This window comes from Tupaia chinensis, unplaced genomic scaffold (genome assembly GCF_000334495.1).
Source record: "Tupaia chinensis unplaced genomic scaffold, TupChi_1.0 Scaffold000028_1, whole genome shotgun sequence".
NCBI lineage: Eukaryota > Metazoa > Chordata > Mammalia > Scandentia > Tupaiidae > Tupaia > Tupaia belangeri.
In genome coordinates this window covers 4368876-4387867 of record NW_006159458.1, presented here as the reverse complement: position 1 = coordinate 4387867, position 18992 = coordinate 4368876, and the positions used below count along the sequence as shown (strand labels likewise).

The window sequence follows — 18992 nt, the reverse complement described above, 5'->3', positions numbered from 1 at the left end:
TGAGAAAGCGAGATAAGTAGAAGCCATGGAGTCTTTTCCCACCTAAGAAGGGAATAGTGAATAAAACGAATAACGCTTCAGAGACTGCAAAATGTTGGGAGTCTCATGTTGACTTCAATGACAGGAATAATGCTTTGAAATTAAAGAACTAGGCATTTTTAAAAGCAAAATAGGTTTTTTTTAAAAAAAATAAGTTTATCAACTGCTGTAAGAGGCTAGGTAGGCTAGTTACCATCTGTGTGCTGACTGGAAATCAATTTTTAATCAAATGATAGTGACTAGCCTCACTATGACTGGGTCACATCTCTAGACACTCTTATACTAGCAGGACAGTAACATCCTGAGGCATGAGTGTGCCAGGAGACTGTCTGAACTTAGCTGATGCTGGAAATGTAAAACTCCAATTTATGGGTAGCAGGATTTTTTTTGTTTGTTGTCTTTTAGTTTTCTATAGGGCATGTACACTTGCTAGAGAGAGACAGAAAAGGAAGTGAAAAAAAATCACCTCCCAGGGGAATGTCCATGCCACAATTCCTTCTCTTCCATTCTCTTCTCTGGACTTTGGATACACATATGCTTTTTCAACCTGCCAGGTCTGGGACTCGAACCGCGCAGGGGGCCACATGGGATCCAGTTGCCTTAACCTGCACAGCACCTACTGGCCCTGGATGCCAGTATTTTGAGGCTCTGATTTCTATTTTGATGTTAGATCTCTACACTGAAACACTCATTCTGTTATGTCAGCTAAAATGGGTAGAAAATAGATTCCTAGCTTTCAATTTGCAGTTAGGTATTTGATGCTTAATTCTTTCTTCCACCTTGCCATAGAAAAGATGGGACTATTAAATTACTAAAGGTCAAAGTATTAAAATCAAAGAAAAGGTCCTCCAAATATACCAGACTCTTTACTGGACAAAATGCCATCTGGCATCTAAGGCCACATTCTCTAGAGAGAAAATGAAAGATAGTCTTTAAAATTACTTTTAAGGAATAAACTGATTTCTAATTTTCCATTTTTAATTAATTTATGTATTGAGGTCCTAGATCTTCATAAAAGCTAATGAGCAATTTAATTCTTAATAATATAATTATTTGAATGTGTCCAATTATATAGTTTTAAGTACAGAAATTAATAGGAAACGTAGCCATGTGTACATCTCAGCTTTCTACAGCATGTCTGTGGCTACAACAGTCACTTGAAAAGTGAATTAGAGAAAAGAGTCACTAACATCCTCCAGAATTTTAATCCTAAATTCTTATCTTTTATAAAATACCCGCTTAGGCTTTTCTAATTTTCATGTTTGCCATGAAAGTTATATTTCATTCAGTTGAGCAGTAAATAATGTACCAATGTTTATTTAAAAAGATGAAGAAGAAAGAGAAAAAGAAAAAGCAGAAGAACCATCCCCTTTATCAAGTAAAATGAATCATGCTGGCACCACTCACTGGTACTTACTATAAACCACACCTAATGCCAAACGTTTTACCTCATTTAATTCTCTAAATACTCTTATTATATAAATGTTGGATTACTCCCATTTTCCAGGGAAGGAAACTGAAACTTAGAGAGATGAACTTTTTTTTAATTGCCAGAGGGTGCACACACTCGCCAGAGAGGAGAGGAAGAAAACACTCCCAGTGGGGTGTGGTCGTGTCGCAGTCTCTTCTCCTTTTCTCTCTTCTGTCAGAATGTGGGGCTCACAGCCACAGGTGTCTGGCAGGCTTCGAAAGGCAGGAGGACTGAGGTTCAAAGCAAAAGGGTGGGCTGTGTGGGATCTGACTCCCTCAACTGCTAGGCCACAGGGCTAGTCCTGTTTTTAGCATTTTTATTGGCAGTGTGGGGACACTTCATTGTCTCAGGAAGAAATTCCTTTCTTCTCCAATGATTTAAACAATAAAAGCCACACACCAATAGAAAGGTGGCCACTGAAAACGAACCTGATGCTGCCTAGGCGACCTGACATCCACAATGAACTAACTGATCATGACTGCACTGCAGACTTTCTGACAAGGCACAGCTGAACAGAAAACTTGAGGCCACATCACTTACATAAGGAAATCCGATACCTCATTCCAGCTGACCTTACAGTAAACCAACTACAGAGTTTTATTGTTCTTTTCATTTTTAAGACATCAACTAAAACTTATTTTTAAGCAATAACTGATATGTCAACCCAGATTTTTTTTTTTCAGAGGTTTTTACTATAGGGCACGTGCGCTCACCAGAAAGAGAGAGACAGAGAGATAGAAAGCGAGAAATCACCCCCTAGAGGGAATGGCCACGCCGCAATCCCTTCTCCTCCATTCTCTTCTTGGGATCTTGGGCACACACGCACATGGGCCTGGCGTGAGTTTAAGTCACCATGTCCGGGACTCAAACAATTGTTGACTACATGGGAGTCCAGAGACATGGCCATTGCACTAACTGCTGGTCCCCAAACCAGGTTATTATTGGCAGTAATCAAATGTGTGTAACTGTTCCTGCAAACAAAACATCTTTTGGAAAATCGACTTGCCTCTTTTACAGTTTCAGAATCAGAGACTTAATAGCACTCTATCCATCAGTCTTACCTCTGCAGCTAAATAGTTCCCAGTTGCAAGATGTTTAAACCTGAACAAGCTGTTCCATTGTCCTGCACCCCCACGGCATGGGTCATGATGAACCACCTATAGACAAAGAGAGCAATGACAATGATGACAAAATGATAGTCATGTCCCCAGCAAGCAAAAGCCAACAGTTTACATGGTGTGTCCTGTTCATTTTGACCTGTCACATCTAATAGATGCTTTCACAGGAGTACAATGTGGCAGAAAAGCAGAATTTTTTATAAATGACCAAGAGAAATGAAACAGTTAAGTTGCTTTACACGTGTGACACTCACATCTTATATCTGGAAATACGGCATTATTCCAAATGACATGCTTTCAAGGCCAAACTGCAAGTAAATACTGTGAGGTTTTCTCCCACTTGTTTGTTTATTTGTTTGCTCTGGGTGCTGAGCTGCCAGATCTCTGGGAATGACAGCAGAAGGTTTGCCATGGTTGGGGATGACAGGTAGTCTGGTGTGCTAGAAAAGCTCAAGTCCTGGGGCTGGCAGGTGGCGTGGTGGTTAAGGGCACTGGACTCCCACATGGCTGACTGCAGTTCAAGTTCTGTACCTGGCGACTCGCTCTCTCTCTCTCTCTCTCTCTCTATCCTTCTCTGTCCCTTTCTGGTCAAATTAAAATAAATTTTAAAGAAAGAAAACATCAAATATTACACTCAGGTGACTGTGTCTGCATCCCAGTGCCACTAGTTTCTATGAATTTAACATCTTTGAGCCTTTCCTTATGTACAAATGAGGTTAATTCACAGGATTATTGTGAAGATAAAATATCATAAGGCATATCAGAGTTAGGATAACATTTCATTATTCTCCCTCAACCATTTACCATTTTTTTGTTAGTAACGACCATTCTTTGGCCACTGACACAGCCTCAAATCATGTGTGCTAAGATGTCTAACTTTCTAATGCTTTATGCTAGCCTAGGGCCTCTATGAATTCCCCTACTCCTTTAGCTCCAATAATCATTATGAAAGTACTTCAAAGTGCATAAAGGCTTACAAAACGCACCCTCTGGGGCTGAAAACCCACCCATTCTTCAAGGTTCACATCTCAAATCAAACTCCCTTTACAAATCCTTTGCTAATACAACAGCCACTGTGATCTCATTAGTGTTTGCACTCAAACTCCTTTAGAGGAGGCAAGAGGTATCAAGAAATTTGATAAAATCTACTAGTTATCTCACTCACACACACACACACACACACACACACACACACGCATTCTATATATAGTTGCTAGGGGTCAATAATAACCTGAAGCTTACCATAGATTTCAGACTTAGAACTCCTGTGTTGTGTATTAGTGAGTCTAGCAACAGTCGTTCAGCTTCTAGGGGCAGTTTGGACATTTAGAAGACAGTGTTCAATTAGCATGGTGATTTTAGAGGGGACTACGGGCATTTAATGAGCAGTAGCCATGTTACCTGTTCTGCAGTTCACATGTGCTGGAGATTGTGTGTGACCCAGGACCATCTCTACCTCTCTAAGTGTCCCTCTGATCACAGGAATTGAGAGCCTTGCTCAGTGGGGCTTTAAGGACTTTTCCATTGGAAGGAAGAGCACAGGAAGACAAAGAGGTTCCTCTTTTGGCTCCAGTAGCAGTGGTGGCAGTTGAAAAGTTGAGGTTCCTACAGGGGGGTGGTGGTGGGGGGAACGCTGCAACTCAGGAAACACAGGCTGGTTCAGAGGAGAGACAGTAGCAGCTGCTGGTCATGCTGGAACTCCAGATAAGTCCATGTATCCACCACCTGTTTTCCTCCTCCAGCCCTTCCAATAATGCAGAGCCTGGTTTCCTATATTAAATAGCTCTCTGCTTGAAACACTTGATGCTCAGCCCTCCTGACTGAAGCCTGACCTTACAGCACACAAGAAATGTCCTGCAACCTGCATCTTTCACATCTCCTACAAAGGTAAACCTACCACAAACACACGGTGGTTACAGTCCCATTGCCAAGTTATGAGTCATTTTCATATCGTTTATTCATTCTGTTTTGACTGCTTAATGTGTTATAGCATCCACATACACACTTTGATGGAAAAGATTTCAATGCAGCGGAATAGCAAAAGCTATAAAATTAAAAGCAAATATATGGGAGAATTTCCAAGACTCTTGAACAGACTTCAAACCAAACATTAAACAGCAAAGACACTCAAAATGCAAGGAACTCACTGTATTTCAATAGTAAAGTTCTCAAGTAATAAATCACATTCTATATTTTTTAAGTTTTTAGAGCACAATGTTAAGAGATCTCTGGTGTGAAAACGTGTGCTTTAATTATGTATTTATGTTTGGATTACCTGGTATTTTTCAATCTGAGCCGGACAAGAGAGGTAGACTTCTGGGAAGGGTTTCAGGTGGCCTAGAGTGCAATTAGCTTTGGCGGGGGTTGATTCCCCCAGAAGCTCTCAATTCTATCACTTATTGATAGTTACGGTCTCCAAACTCCATCTGACTGCTAGAGACTGAAAGTATGCCTTACTACAGGGTGGGATTTCAACAGAGAAGACAGGATTTTTGTGGGGGTTTTGGTGCTACTTCATCCCTATTCCAAACCATTTCATGACTTAAGAAAACACTTTTGGAGTTACATTTATAAATTGAACTCAGCTCACTTGCATAAACATACTTTCAATCAATAATTGTCTCTGTTTGTAATTTTCCTTATTATCCTAACTTCAGCTTTGGTTATTCCCTCTTTTTTATCATATACATTTATGGTTATTACTTCTCCTAACACTAGTTATTAAATTGAGGGCCCACATTTACCTTTGCTCTTTCATTTTCTTAGAATTGTAAAGAATGCCTTCTGGACCGCCTCTTTATCACTTCCCTCAAATCCAAATGTATCCATCAAAAAGAGGGATAAATATTATCTGTTCTAGAGTGTCATTTACATGTTGAAATACAGTTTCTTTTATGATAATCTTTTACATTAGAATTTGAATATTATATAAATCATTAATCATGAGTACATATAAAATATATTACCTATACCTTTCATTTTAGTGTGTTGAAGTCAATGTTGCAAAATATATGCTTGATGGAGTGGCTTTCAAACAGTGGAGAACTATTGCTGGAGTCCTAGATGCCCATTAAATCAAAATGGGATTTATCAGGTGTTGGCTTGTTCCTAGGCAACTATGTATATCTTATCCTCTTTACTATAGAGAAAGATTTTTTTTTAAGAATTATTTATTTATTTAATTCCATTTGTTATTATTATTTTTTAATTGACCAGAGAGAGAAAGGGGACAGAGAGAGAGAGAGAGAGAAAGTGAGAAAGCAAACCACCAGGTCTAGGACTTGAACCGCAGTCAACCATGTGGGAATCCAGCGCCTTTAACCACCATGCCACCTGCTGGCTCCAAGAAAGAATTTTTCTTAAAGAAAAATCCATATTGTACATTTTCATATGCTACCATATTTCTACACTTAACAAATGTTTCCTAAGAGTGAATGAAATGTTCGCTATTGGTCTCCTGATTCTGATGGAAATGGCATCCTCAGGAGAAATAAAAGTTCTCTCAGTGACTGTATAGTTCTGTGGAGTTTTTTAAATTATTTATTTAATTCCATTTGTTATTACTATTATTTTTAAATTTGACAGGAGAGAGACAGATAGAGAAAGGTAAAACAAGAAGGCAAGCTACCAGGCCCAAAACTTGAACCGTGGTCAGCCCTGTGGGAGCCTAGTGCCCTAACCACCATGTCACCTGCCCACCCCACAGCTCTGATAGCTATCTTCACTTAGAGTGAGTCTTTCTACTCCATCTTAATTTCAAGGGCATTGGAGGCGCTTGGTCTGCAGTCGGTCAATCTTCATAACATTCCATAATCGATTTTTAAAAACGAAAAGAATACATATGCCTTTATTCAATGTGCATGAGTGTGAGAGAGAAACGGACAGACAACATAAATGAGAGAGCCCCAGAGGAGACAAATGCAAGAAGTAGTATTTTTTTTTCAAACTGGTCATAGGTTAAGGCAGCCTCAAGTTGGTTCAAAAAAATTATTCAGTTTTATATCATGAATGATGCCTATCACAATAAAGCAACCAGCCTAGAGATTCTTGTCTTCTCTTACCAAAATATTTATTAAAAGCGAAAAATGTTTACATACCTCTATTTCCCAGAGTGCTTTAGAACTAGTAGCGGAAGTTGCTGATTGGCGCAAGGTTGTGCGAAGGAAAATGTGCTGTTTCTTCTCATATTCGTCACAAGTCAGAAACTTCTCTTGTTCAGCATGAAACAGTCTAACCACATCACCCTAGAAAAACAGGTCGAAACACATTGTATTTCCAACAATTGTCTGAACAAACTGCCGTGAGAAGCAGGTGTCTCCTTACTACCTGGCTGTTTTTTTGCTTTTTTTTTTTCCTTTTTTAATTTGCCAGAGAGAGAGAAAGTGAGTCAGTGAGTGAGAGAGAACAGGCTTTCCTGATGGGGCACAGGCATGCTGCAATCCTTTCTCCTCCATCTCTCCTTCCTTTTGGGATTTGGATACACATGAGTAGGCCCCCAGCAAGTTTTTCAAGCTGCCAAGTCCTGGACTTAAATTATGCCATTGGCCATGTGGGATCCAGCTGCCTTAATCACCATACCACTGGCTAGCCCTCTGCCTGGCATTTAATGATTATTTATACATTTCAAAATATTAGGAAGGAACGTCAATGCAACACTCATAGTGGGTATTAATATTTATAGTCACTTTCTAAATTCTGAACACAGTCCTAGGTTCTGCATCTAGAATTTCAGTAAGGGTACCTTCATTTCTTCCAGCAATGTCCTATGTAGTACATACTTACTCCTTTCAATACATCTTCTCGATAGGAACTGTACTTCATGAATAAGGTGATTTTCCAGCTAGTGTTGCAATTAACAGCATTCACCTATTGATGATGAAATGTGATGAGTTACAAGACTACAGATTTCTATACCAGAAATCACTACTTCAACTAGTAAAAGAAGAAAAGGACAACTTTGGACACTAAAGTATACACCTCAATACACATACCCTCCAAGGGCTATTCAAAAATAGCAACGGTTAGTCATTATCTACAGGTATTTTAGAAAAGTGAATTTGTATACCTAGGATTATGCTCATGAAAACAAGGAAAGGAACTATATGAAATTCTTCTCTCTCATTCTCCGTCCCCTTGTGCTTACTTACCTCTTTACAGCCTGGATTATCGAGAAGCTCTATGTTGCTGGCATGTAGTGGTTGTCCTGCGTTCACGGGCATCAAAACAACTTTATCTCCCACAACGATCTAGGAATCAGAAATAAACTGCAGTTGAGATCACACTGCATGTATCTTTGGTACTATATTCGAAGCTAAAAATAATGGCTCAGGAATCCTCATTATGGATTGGATACCTGGTCTTCCCATCCTCTATATAAATTTTAGTTCTTTTTCTCTCTGACGTCAAATAGCTTCTAATAAATGATCTTATAACCATGTCTGCAGGGCCTATCAGTCTGGATTCATAAAGCTGCTGTACATCTTTTTTTCTTAGTCTTCCATTTTCGTTGGTGCTTTCTGAAAGCTGACAATTAGGCTATTATCCTCCACACAGAGTCTTGATGAAAGAAAATCCAAAGAGCAAATGCCTCTGCTACACACACACACACACACACACACATACACACACACACGACAGTCAACCTAAATATGAGGAGCATTTCAAGAGCAACTAGGAAATGTTATACATTTGTTTTATCTCTGTAATGAAGAACAAGAAGGTAAATTTGATCTTCCCACAACCTCGGAAATGTATTAAACATTCTAATGTCATCTGGACTCAGGAAATGCAAGAACAGGTATAACCTTGTAGAAGGATGTTTTTTGTTTGAGCTTGGGGCATCTGGTTCAGTCTTATCACAAACATCCAAAACTAACATTGATTCTTAAACCTGGTGTTTATTTTTCAATAAAGATTAAAGTTGGTCATGGGAAAAGTGCTCTAGAAAAGTAAGTCTAAGCTGATTTTTTATTTATGCTATCATAGCAATGTATACATGATCTTCAAGTATTTTTATTCTTAACTCTGGTAATGGTGAACTTAAGTTATTTTTTCTTAATGACAAATAAGCAGTTTAAGTTTACTTATTAAAGTTATTTAAGGCACTGGATCCCACATGGCTAGGTTTACATTTTGGGTACCAGCGGCTTGAGAATCATGCCAAGTGCATTTACGTGTGTGCCCAAAATGCCAAGAGGAGAGTGGCAAAGAGGGACTATGGCTTGGCCATCCCCCGTGATTTCTCACTTTCCCATGTCTCTCTCTCTCTGTCTCTGGTGAGCACACATGCCCTATAGCAAAAACAAAAACAAAAGTTATTTATGTTGTTAATTTTTTTAGAAGACATATTATCATAGCACCTACGTTCTCAATTATAGAATTGCCCGCCATCTCAGGAACAAAAACCAAAACTTTCTCTTTGTGTGTTTCATGCTAGGTAAATATTAGAATGGTTAATTCGAGAAACAACTAAAACCAAAACCAAACTCTGTCGATAAGAATAAACAAAAGCCCTCCACATATTTTAACCTAACCCAACACTTACAGGAACATAATTTCATATTTTCATTAGTAGATAACCTTATGGGGACTGTAAGGTCACAAACCATATCTGGAGATTTCAATATGATAGAGAAGCCTCAAAATCACTAACCAACAAAGGAAGGTAAACTCATTGGTTTGTGGAAATAGCTCTGTGGACAGGACTGGTCTCTATCAATCAACCTACCTTTCAAGTCCGTAGTAAGTCAGATGCTGTGACTCACAAAATTCACTACAGAAGCTCAATGTGTACAGATAAGGAAAGATCACCAAGAAACAGTGTAAAGTGACAAGAAAATATAGTGGTAAAGTTAAGGGGCGGAGCAAGGCATACACTAGGTTATCTTTTGTGAAAAATAAGAGGGAAGGAATAGGAACATATGCATTAGGAAATCCCCCCCAGTGATTAACTGTGGAGGACAGGAGTAAGAATTGGGCAGACTGGAACAAGAATAGGAGAGAAATTTTCACAATATTTCTTTATACTATTTTCTATCTTTGAACCAGAAAATAAATGTTAAGCAAAAACAAGTGAAAGTAAAGATGACATAAACATATTTCCAACACACCCTCCCTTAAGAAAAAACAGTTCATTACTGCACATGAACCGAGGCAGCTCCAAGTCACAAAGTCAGAGGCCGGAGGAGTTGGTCGTGTTTCCATTACTGGGTGCACAAGACCATCTTCTGCCGGTGCTGCATCTGACCTTCTGATTTATTTTCCCCCTTTATGACAGAGGGGGAGACAGAGAGAGGAGGAGATTCTGGAAGACAGAGGTAGGTATATGTGACAGGGTTTCACCGTGTTGCAATCCTCCTGCCCCAGCATCCCAATTAGCTAGGATGACGAGCTGTGCAACCATCCCAGTGTACTCGGATTGGCCCAGGAATGGAACCCAGGCCTTGTGGTGCCACTACAACTGGGCTGAGGTCTTCCGATTTCTTTTTCTTTTTAATTTATATCTTTCTTTCATGAGTGAGGGAGACTATGTGTGCATGAGAGAAAGAAAGGGAGAGAGAGAGACAGAGAAGGCACTAATAAATTACTAAATATAATGATATATTTTAGCCATATCTTTCAAATTTAACAAACACTTTTGTTTGTACCTTTATTCACAGCTCTAAGACTTACTATTTTACTATGGTTGTCTATAAGCTTGGGATCAATCTATATATTATAAATGTTATGTTTACTTCAGAACACCACTCATACATATTTTTAAGAGGCCAGCTATATAGCTCAAACTTTCCCTAATGTCTATGAAACAGATTCCAAAGATTCACAAGAATGGTATTCATAAGTAGAATCTAATATTAACTCACTAATTTCCAGGTCCTGACAAAGGTTGCCTTGGCTAACCAAACTGAATAAAACTTGCAATGAAATGAACGAGACGCCAATCATGTGAAATAAAAAGAACAAAGAGAAATGCCAAAAATATATATAAAATATGTAAGAAATAGTTCCTATTCTCAGGAAATTCACAACTAATTAGATAACATGATAAATATGGAACTTGGTAATATTCTCAGAAAACTACAACGCAGGACTTGGTCCACTGAGGGGGCCAGAAGCTTTCCGAGTGTTATTTTTAATACAAAACTAAAAGGTGAAGTCATTCTTGCCCATATTCTAGGATCCGTCATCATATTCATTCTAGTGCACAAATATCTTTTTTTTAAAAAGCTCAATTCCAAAAGCACTTTTGTTGATTTTATGTAAAGCCATGTAAGATTCAAGCTGGGATTTTGCTGAAAATAAAGAGTAATACAATGCCATCAGCAGCTACCTTTCTTTGAAGAAGTACCTAGTATGGTGAAAAGAACATCACAATAGGAACCAAAACACCAAGGTTCAAGTCCCAACTCTTCTAAAATTTCAAAGCACGTTGTTTTTTAAAATGGCAAAATCCACATGCTAGTTAAAGAATTTCTTCTTGAGTTCAAATTTACTCTTGATTTAAAGAATGTCTGACCTCTTCTCACTTTTAAAATCTACTGTTAAGGGGACCAGCAGTTGGCATAATAGCTATGTCGCTGGACTCCCATGTAATCAACCATGGTTCGAGTCCCGGACTCGGTGGCTTAAACTCACGCCAGGCGCATGTGCGTGCGTGCCCAAGATTCTGAGAGGAGAAAGGATTGCGGCGTGGTCATCCCCCCTGCAGGATGATTTCTCGCTTTCTATCTTTCTGTCTCCCTCTGTCTTTCTGGTGAGCACATCATGTGCCCTATAGCAAAAACCTCTCCAAAAAAAAAAAAAATCTACTATTAAACTGAAGAATCCACATCTTCTTAGACCAAAACTGAAAATGAAAAGTTAACTACTCAATCATGGGAAGACAAATGAAAATGTAATATTTATGTTTTGTGCGTGTAATTTTTCCCATTGACTTCCTAACAGTCCGACAGCAAGTGAGGTTTTGTATATGGCCAAAAGTTGAAAGATTCAGGCATCTACTTTTTCCTCTAAAATGTTCTTTAAGATGTGTCTTGTGGGGCTAGCAGGTGGCCTGGTGGTCAAAGCACTAGACTCCCACATGGCCAAGTACAGTTCAAGTCTCGGACCGAATGGCTTGCTTTCTCTCTCTCTCTCTCTCTCTCTCTCTCTCCCTCCCTCCCTCCCTTCCTCCCCTTCCTTCCCTCTCCCTCTCTCTCCCTCTCTCTGATTATATGCCTCTCTCTGGTGAGCACATGTGCCCTAGAACAGATTTTTTAAATAATAAATAAAATCAAAGTAACTTTTTAAAGAGATGTATCTTGGAAGTGCTCCTAAGTGGTAGGAGTCATTGGTCTTTGAGACTATGCAGACTTTTCTCCCCAAGACTATCTTCCTCTCCATTCTTGCGTTTACTTGAGTCACATTTTGTTGGATCCTTACAACCTAAATATTAGGTCGTCGGGAAACTCATGATGCATTTTTCTATGTTCTTCTATGCAAAAGTGTGTCAAGTCTTTCCAGACAACCCAACAGTAATTTAACAAATTGCTACGTAGCATAACATGATTTTAAAAGACCCTTAAGGAGCCAGCAGATGGCATAGTGGTTACATCACTGGACTCCCAACAAGGCTGACCGTGCTAAAAACCAGCCGGATGTCTGTGCGTGCATGCCCAGAATCCTGGGAGAAGGGACTGCAGCATGGCTATGTCCCCGCAGGGTGATTTCTCGCTTTCTTTCTCTCTCTGTCCAGCAAACACACGTGCCCTAGAGCAAATCTCTCTCTTAAAGAAATAAATAAATAAAACCCTTAAGCTGTGCAATTTCTTCTTTTCAATCCAAAGAAAATAAGTAGTAACTGAACCACTTGCTATGAAATGACAGTATTTCCAATTGCCTTCAACCAAGCACAATAGGTTTACATTTTAGAAAAGTGCTACCTTTTCCTAGGGAAGAAAATGAGCATTACAACATAATCATTTATAAGGTCAACATAGGGCTGTGAGTGCATTGATGCCTTCATGGCAGCCATAATCACATACAAAAGCTACACGGTGGCGAGCAAAAACAGCGAGCTGTGTGAGCAAAATAAAAAGCAATGTGGACAGTTGTTTAGCCGTGCCTGATGGAGCACACCCAGCTGAGAGCTCTCCGACGCTGCACTTGAACATCGCATTGCCCAGTTCACCGAGACAGAGAGTCTGGGTGGCAGGTTCGCTTCATTCTACTTTTCCAGTAGAACTAATTTTTTTAAGGAGTTCATTACATTCAACTCTCTGTGGACTCCATAAAGCAATTTAGAACGAATAAACAAACAACATGAATTATTAAAAGCCACAGCTAATCTGCAGGACCCAATTGATCCAATCATTTTACCACATTCCTTCAGAACTTGACCTTAGGTTTTGTTTGTTTTGATGCTTAGTTTTCATGACCCCCTGCAAAAGGGACGCTCACTGCTCAATAAGTGTGGGGATGGGGACAAGCATTCTAAGAAAAGGCCACCAACAGGCACAGTTTGTAAACTATATAATCAGTCCCAAATAATTGAGAGTTGACTGTAATTAACTAATTAACTACATCTGAGATTAAAATAGGTGTCATGCTCACAGCACACATCACTTGGAAAAAAAAAAAAGTAAGACTTTTTTTTTTTTACAGAATCCAACACAAGACTTAAGGCACATTACATTCCTGCATGCCATGCTTCCCCCCCCACCCTTACCTAAGGAAGAGATCACCAACTTAGTAACCAAATTAAATCATGAAGTGCACAGCCTGTGGAATTGAATTTGTCCTTTTAAATTTACTGGAAAAATAGATTCACTATAAAAATGAGACATTTCTAAAACAAGAAATACCCAAAGCACATTAAAAATGTAATCATACTATTGATTGAGAAAACTCTGTCAGAATAATTATACTATTCTATTGCTTTGCCTTTATAATGTTCATGTTTTTAAATCTTGACCATTGCTCATCTGGACCCAATCGCTGTAAGATGTTCTACTTACAAACCTTATTCAGTGTAAAGTGTCAGCCAGCATTTACTGAGCCTCCTCTGTGCTCGGACTGTCACCTGACACTTTATTACACAGTGAAATATCAAACTATTGATCCTAGTGAATCAATTGCACATAATTTTTTCTATATTTTGTAAAGTGCCAGAAAATATTTTAGCAACTACTGAAGTTTACATGACAATACACATAGTCTAAGACGAATTTTAAATATGGTTGTTATCAGATGCCAATGTATGTCCCCATACATTTCACATCCATTCAAACACAAGCCATAATCAACTCTATCATTCAAAGGGGCAGATGCCATGTCTCAAACACAGCTCTTATTTCTTACAACCATGCTTCCTCCCAATTAGGCAAGAAAGTCAATTCTGCCTCTCTTAAAAGTCTCAGCCCAGGGAACAGCACACAGCATAATGGTTCCATCGCTGAACTCCCATAGAGCCGACCGCAGTTCGAGTCCCAGACCTGGCAGCTTAAAACACACCGGGCGCATGTGTGTGTGCTCAAGATCCCTAGAGGAGATTGGAAGAGAAGGGATTGCAACGTGGCCATTCCCCATGGGGTGTGATTTCTTACTTTCCGTTTCTCGGTCTTCTCCAACAAGCATACATGCCTTATAGCAAAAATCTCTCTTTAAAAAAAAAGTATTGGGACCAGCAGTTAGCGTAATGGCTATGTCGCTGGACTCCCACATAGTCGACCGCAGTTCCCGTCCCAGACCCAGTGGCTTAAAATTCACACCAGGTGTGTGTGTGTGCATGCCCAAGATCCCAAGAGGAGAATGGAGAAGGGATTGCAGCATGGCCATCCCCCCGGGGGATGATTTCTCGCTTTCTGTCTCTGTCTGTCTGGCGAGCGCACACGTCCTATAGCAAAAACCGCTTAAAAAAAAGTTTTTTTTTAATTTTTAAAAAAAGTCTCAGCCCAAGGACCAGCAGAAGACATAATAGTTACATCACAGGACCCCCACGTAGTTGACCATGGTTTGCATTCCAGATCCAACATCAGGTACATTTGCACGTGTGTTCAAAATCCCAAGAGAAGAATGGAGGAGAGAGATTGTAGCGTGGCCATCCCTCCTGGAGGGGTGATTTCTCACTTTCTCTCTCTGTGTCTCTCCAGAGAGCAAACACACCCTCCAGTAATAATCTCTCTTTAAAAAAAAAATGTCTGAGCTCATATTAAGGTTGCTTAAGTCCTTTCACACAAATTCTAGCAGGAAAATGATTTTAAGTTCATCTGAATGTTATCTTTTTATGATTTCTGAGCATAATTTGTACTCACACTTGGCGTACTAAAGATATTAACACAAAAATAGTGTGTTGATGGAAAACAATTTTTTCTTTCTTTGTACTCTCTGGATTTTATGACAAAGAATTATTTTTTTACAAGCCCATCATTTCCCCCTTCATTTTATATTTACATACGTTGTCACCCTCGCTTCTCAGCTTCCAGAAGGGATGAATATAAAACCAAGACCCTTCGTTTCCCGCAGCATCCAAGGACACACGCATGGCATTCTTCTCCAGCAAAGCGGGTAATCTCTTGTTGACAGTCAGATATTTATTGCTTTTTATGTGCAGTAGCTGTAGGTAAAAGATAGGGATTACCACCTTTATTCTTTGATCTCCTCTGTTAATTACACTTACATGTTTATACATATATCATGTCTCCACATAACATGCTTGAGGTGCTGATTAAACAAAGAGCTGCTTTCAGACTCTCTCACCATCTTTACAAGTTGACTTTCTTTCTTTGAGTTCCTCCTCGCCTCCACCCCCCATTCTGCTTCTTAAAGGAAGTAGATACATAAGGAAAACAAGTCAGGGCACACCTCCAAATGATTTTCATCTACTGATAAATAACAGAATAAAGGCAGGCTTTCCAAAGGGAACTCGGAGGTTCCCCCTAACCACATCCTTTCTCAATATCTGCACAGTCACAAAAAACAGAATATACTAAAGAATAAAACAAGACCTGAAATAATGCACCACTTAGTATTGACTATCAACCACTCCTGCCCACAGACAGTTGAACTCCTTCTCTGTGCGTCGCGGGCTGCACATCCCGAACAGGATCTGCAACTTCCACCAGTAGATGCTGGCCCCACCGCCTTCTTAGATTAATACAGAAGCACCATTTCTCAGATTTTTTTTTTTTGGATTCCATAAGCAAGTCTTTCCAAAACAAGGTTCTAGGGACCAACAGATGGCACAGTGGTTACATCGCTGGACTCCCACGTAGTTTACCGCAGTATGAGTACCAGACCTGGTGGCATAATACTCAAATCAGGCGCATGTGCACGTGTGCGTGCCCAAGATCCTGGGAGAACAGAGGAGAAGGGATTGCACCGTGGCTATCCACCCTGGGGGGGGGGGGGGGGCGACTTCTCGCTTTCTGTCTCTCTAGTGAGCACACACACACTAAATAAATTATTCTACTGAGTAGAAAAAAACAAAACTTTCTATTATTACAATCATCTTAAAGGAGAGATCAGTTTAGTGCCTAAAGTATAATAAGTACCTTATCTCAAAATAAATGGAATTAAAAAATTAATTTAAAAAGTACATGGATCACTCCTAAGTCCAGGGCAAACGTTTGCACTCGGGGTACCTGACAAGGAACCTAAGCTCCACTGCTGGCCCTCACTATGCATCAAAACTTGGCTAAGAGAAACTATTTATGGGAATCAGCAGATGGCATAATGATTACATTTCTGGACTCCCATGTAGTCGACTGAAGTTCAAGTCCTAGACCTGGCAGCTTGAAACTCATGTTGGGTGTGTGTGCATGTGTGCCCAAAATCCTGAGAGGAGAATGGAGGAGAAAAGATTGCTGCACGGGGGCTGATTTCAGAAAGTGAGAAAACTTCCTGTGTCTCTATCTCTCTGTGTCTCTCTGGTGAACACACACTCCCTATAGCCTAAAAACTTCTCTTAAGAAAAGAAAAAGAAAATAAAACAATATTCATGGAAGAGTGCTGAAAGGGCATGCAGCTCACTCCTGCCTCAGGTGTCACACTATCTATCCTTAGATGGAGTCACACATCAGGGAAATGCAGACCCAGGTTCTCCTCTTAGCCCATCAGAAAACTGCACTGTGCCTGCCCTGTCCTTGGGCATACTGCCATTAGCCAGTAACAAAACATCAGAGGATATGATTTTTAAAAACAGTTCTATGAAACACTTCATTGTAATATTTACGGTAGGGAAGTTGTTCGAGCTATTGTTTACTCAATTAAATAGTGTTCTTTTTATGAGCACTCATAAAAGAAACATTTCCCTGGTCTATTCCTGGGAACAGCTGTGCTTCTAGACCTCTACTTCAGTTCTAGGTGATGGGCCTCCTAAGCTAATATGGTTAACACATTGTGCTTCCCTTGTGGCTAAGCGGGCCACAAAAAGACATCAAGCCAATGTTTACCAAACATTACAACATGGTTTTAATGAACATGTCCCACCTCTAACTTTAGCTTATTTGTCCAAACATTCTTTTCCCATTGACCCAACTGTGTATTTCTATTTTATCTTGTTGTGTGGTATGTATTTTAGAAAATGCCTTACATTCTTCTTGGAGCAAGATAGGATACACAAACAAACACACACACACACAACACACACACACCACACACACACACTTTTTTTAAGAGGTTTTTGCCTTAGGGTGTGTGTGTTTGCGACATGAAAAATCATCCCCTGGGGGTAATGGCTACACCACAAACCCTTCTCCTCCATTCTCCTCCAGGAATCTTGGGTGCGCACGCATGCACACACACGTACCTGGTATGATTTTCAAGCCACTGGGTCCAGGACTCAAACTGTGGTCAGCCATGTGGGAGTCCAGCAACATAATTGCTACACCATCTGCTAGCCCCTATACACTTTCTTTTTTTTTTTTTTTAAAGAGAATAGCTAGACTTTCTCCCCTCCCCCAGGTTTTTGCCATAGGGTGTGTGCACTCGCTGGAGAGAGACAGAGAGAGGGAAAGTGAGAAATCACCCCCCAAAGGGGATGACCACATTCTCCCATTGGGATTTTGGGCATGCATGCACACATGCCCAGTGAGATTTTCAAGCCACCAGGTTCAGGATTCAAACTGCAGCTGGCCATCTGGGTCAGGTACATAGAAGTCCAACACCTTAACCACTAGACCACCTGCTGGTCCCAAGGTAGCGCATATATTAACAAAGCTAAAAAAAAAAAATCTAAATGGAATTAGATTCTTTCCTCAGGGAAGGAATGCAGTTGAGATAAATCAGACTGTGCATACTAATTGAAATAGAAGACCTTCTAATAACTTATGAACCATTTCCATCCAAAAACACAGTTTCAAAACTTTCTCTCTCTACAAAATGAAAATAAGAAACTCTATAAGTTAAATATTAGTCCCATTATTCTGAAGGATCATTGTATTATGAGCTTTTAGAAACTCTTCCCCCCCTTCTTCCCTTGGAGGTGATCTCTTGGCTCATATCCACATAAAATCCCTTCTTAACGTGTAAACATGAGATTTATTTCCAAACATACCAAGTGAATACATCACAATATCTGTAGTTCTCACCAAGGAATAGACAATTGGATCTCCAATTTTTAATGAAGTTTGGCCTTCCTTCCCCTATGGTTAATTTGGCAAATGATGCATAAAATGTTCACCTATTTTAATAGAAAATACTTACTTGTATAACATTACTGTATTTCACAATTTCTCCCAACAGTTTCTTGTTCTCAGATTCATTTTGTTTTTGTTCCAGTTCTGCAGCATGCTGTAAGATAATTATCAATTATTCAATGATAAAGCCAAGTGGAGTATAGTAACTGACAATCTTTTTTAAGGACAAAGACTGTAACCATGAACAAACTAGGCTCTTTGTTTTGCTCCTGGTGCTTGAGAAGAGAAGAAAAAGGAGGGCACTAATTACATAAATAATTACAATATAGTGTGACAATTTCTCGATTTAATTATTAATTGCAGCCAAAAACGTATTAGGTCACTGTTATGCTGGGAATTTCAGAGAAGTACTAGGCTATTTGGTCTTAGAAAATTATTTTAAGAAGGAATGGTGCTTGAAAAACTAACAGGATATTAAGTGAATTTCCAAACTCTCAACGTGCAGTTTTCAGTTCTGAAAGTAACAGGTATTTTAATGATGCAAAATAAAGTTCTATCAAACTTAACACTTAGCCAAACCAGAAACATAGTCTTTCAGTTATTTTTTTTTTCCCACGATCTGTCAGGAAAAAAGAATTAAGTACTCTGTGAAGTTTTCACTAAATTTAATATTCCTACAGCGATCCTGAATTGGTTTTCAGTTTGGAAATGAAACCTTAATCGGACACACCCTGAAAAATACAGCAGGAA

General features: G+C 39.5%; 1 protein-coding gene across 1 annotated transcript in view; it reads right to left on the bottom strand.

Annotated features, from left to right (window-relative positions):
• Positions 1–18992, bottom strand: part of ITPR2 (inositol 1,4,5-trisphosphate receptor type 2) — a gene marked incomplete in the record, with an annotated part of 493922 nt that overhangs the window by 415958 nt on the left and 58972 nt on the right. Inside the window, 6 exon segments of the mRNA XM_006140313.2 lie at positions 2572–2667; positions 6726–6872; positions 7411–7494; positions 7776–7874; positions 15062–15220; positions 18310–18396. Coding sequence (XP_006140375.2) covers positions 2572–2667; positions 6726–6872; positions 7411–7494; positions 7776–7874; positions 15062–15220; positions 18310–18396 — 672 coding nt within the window.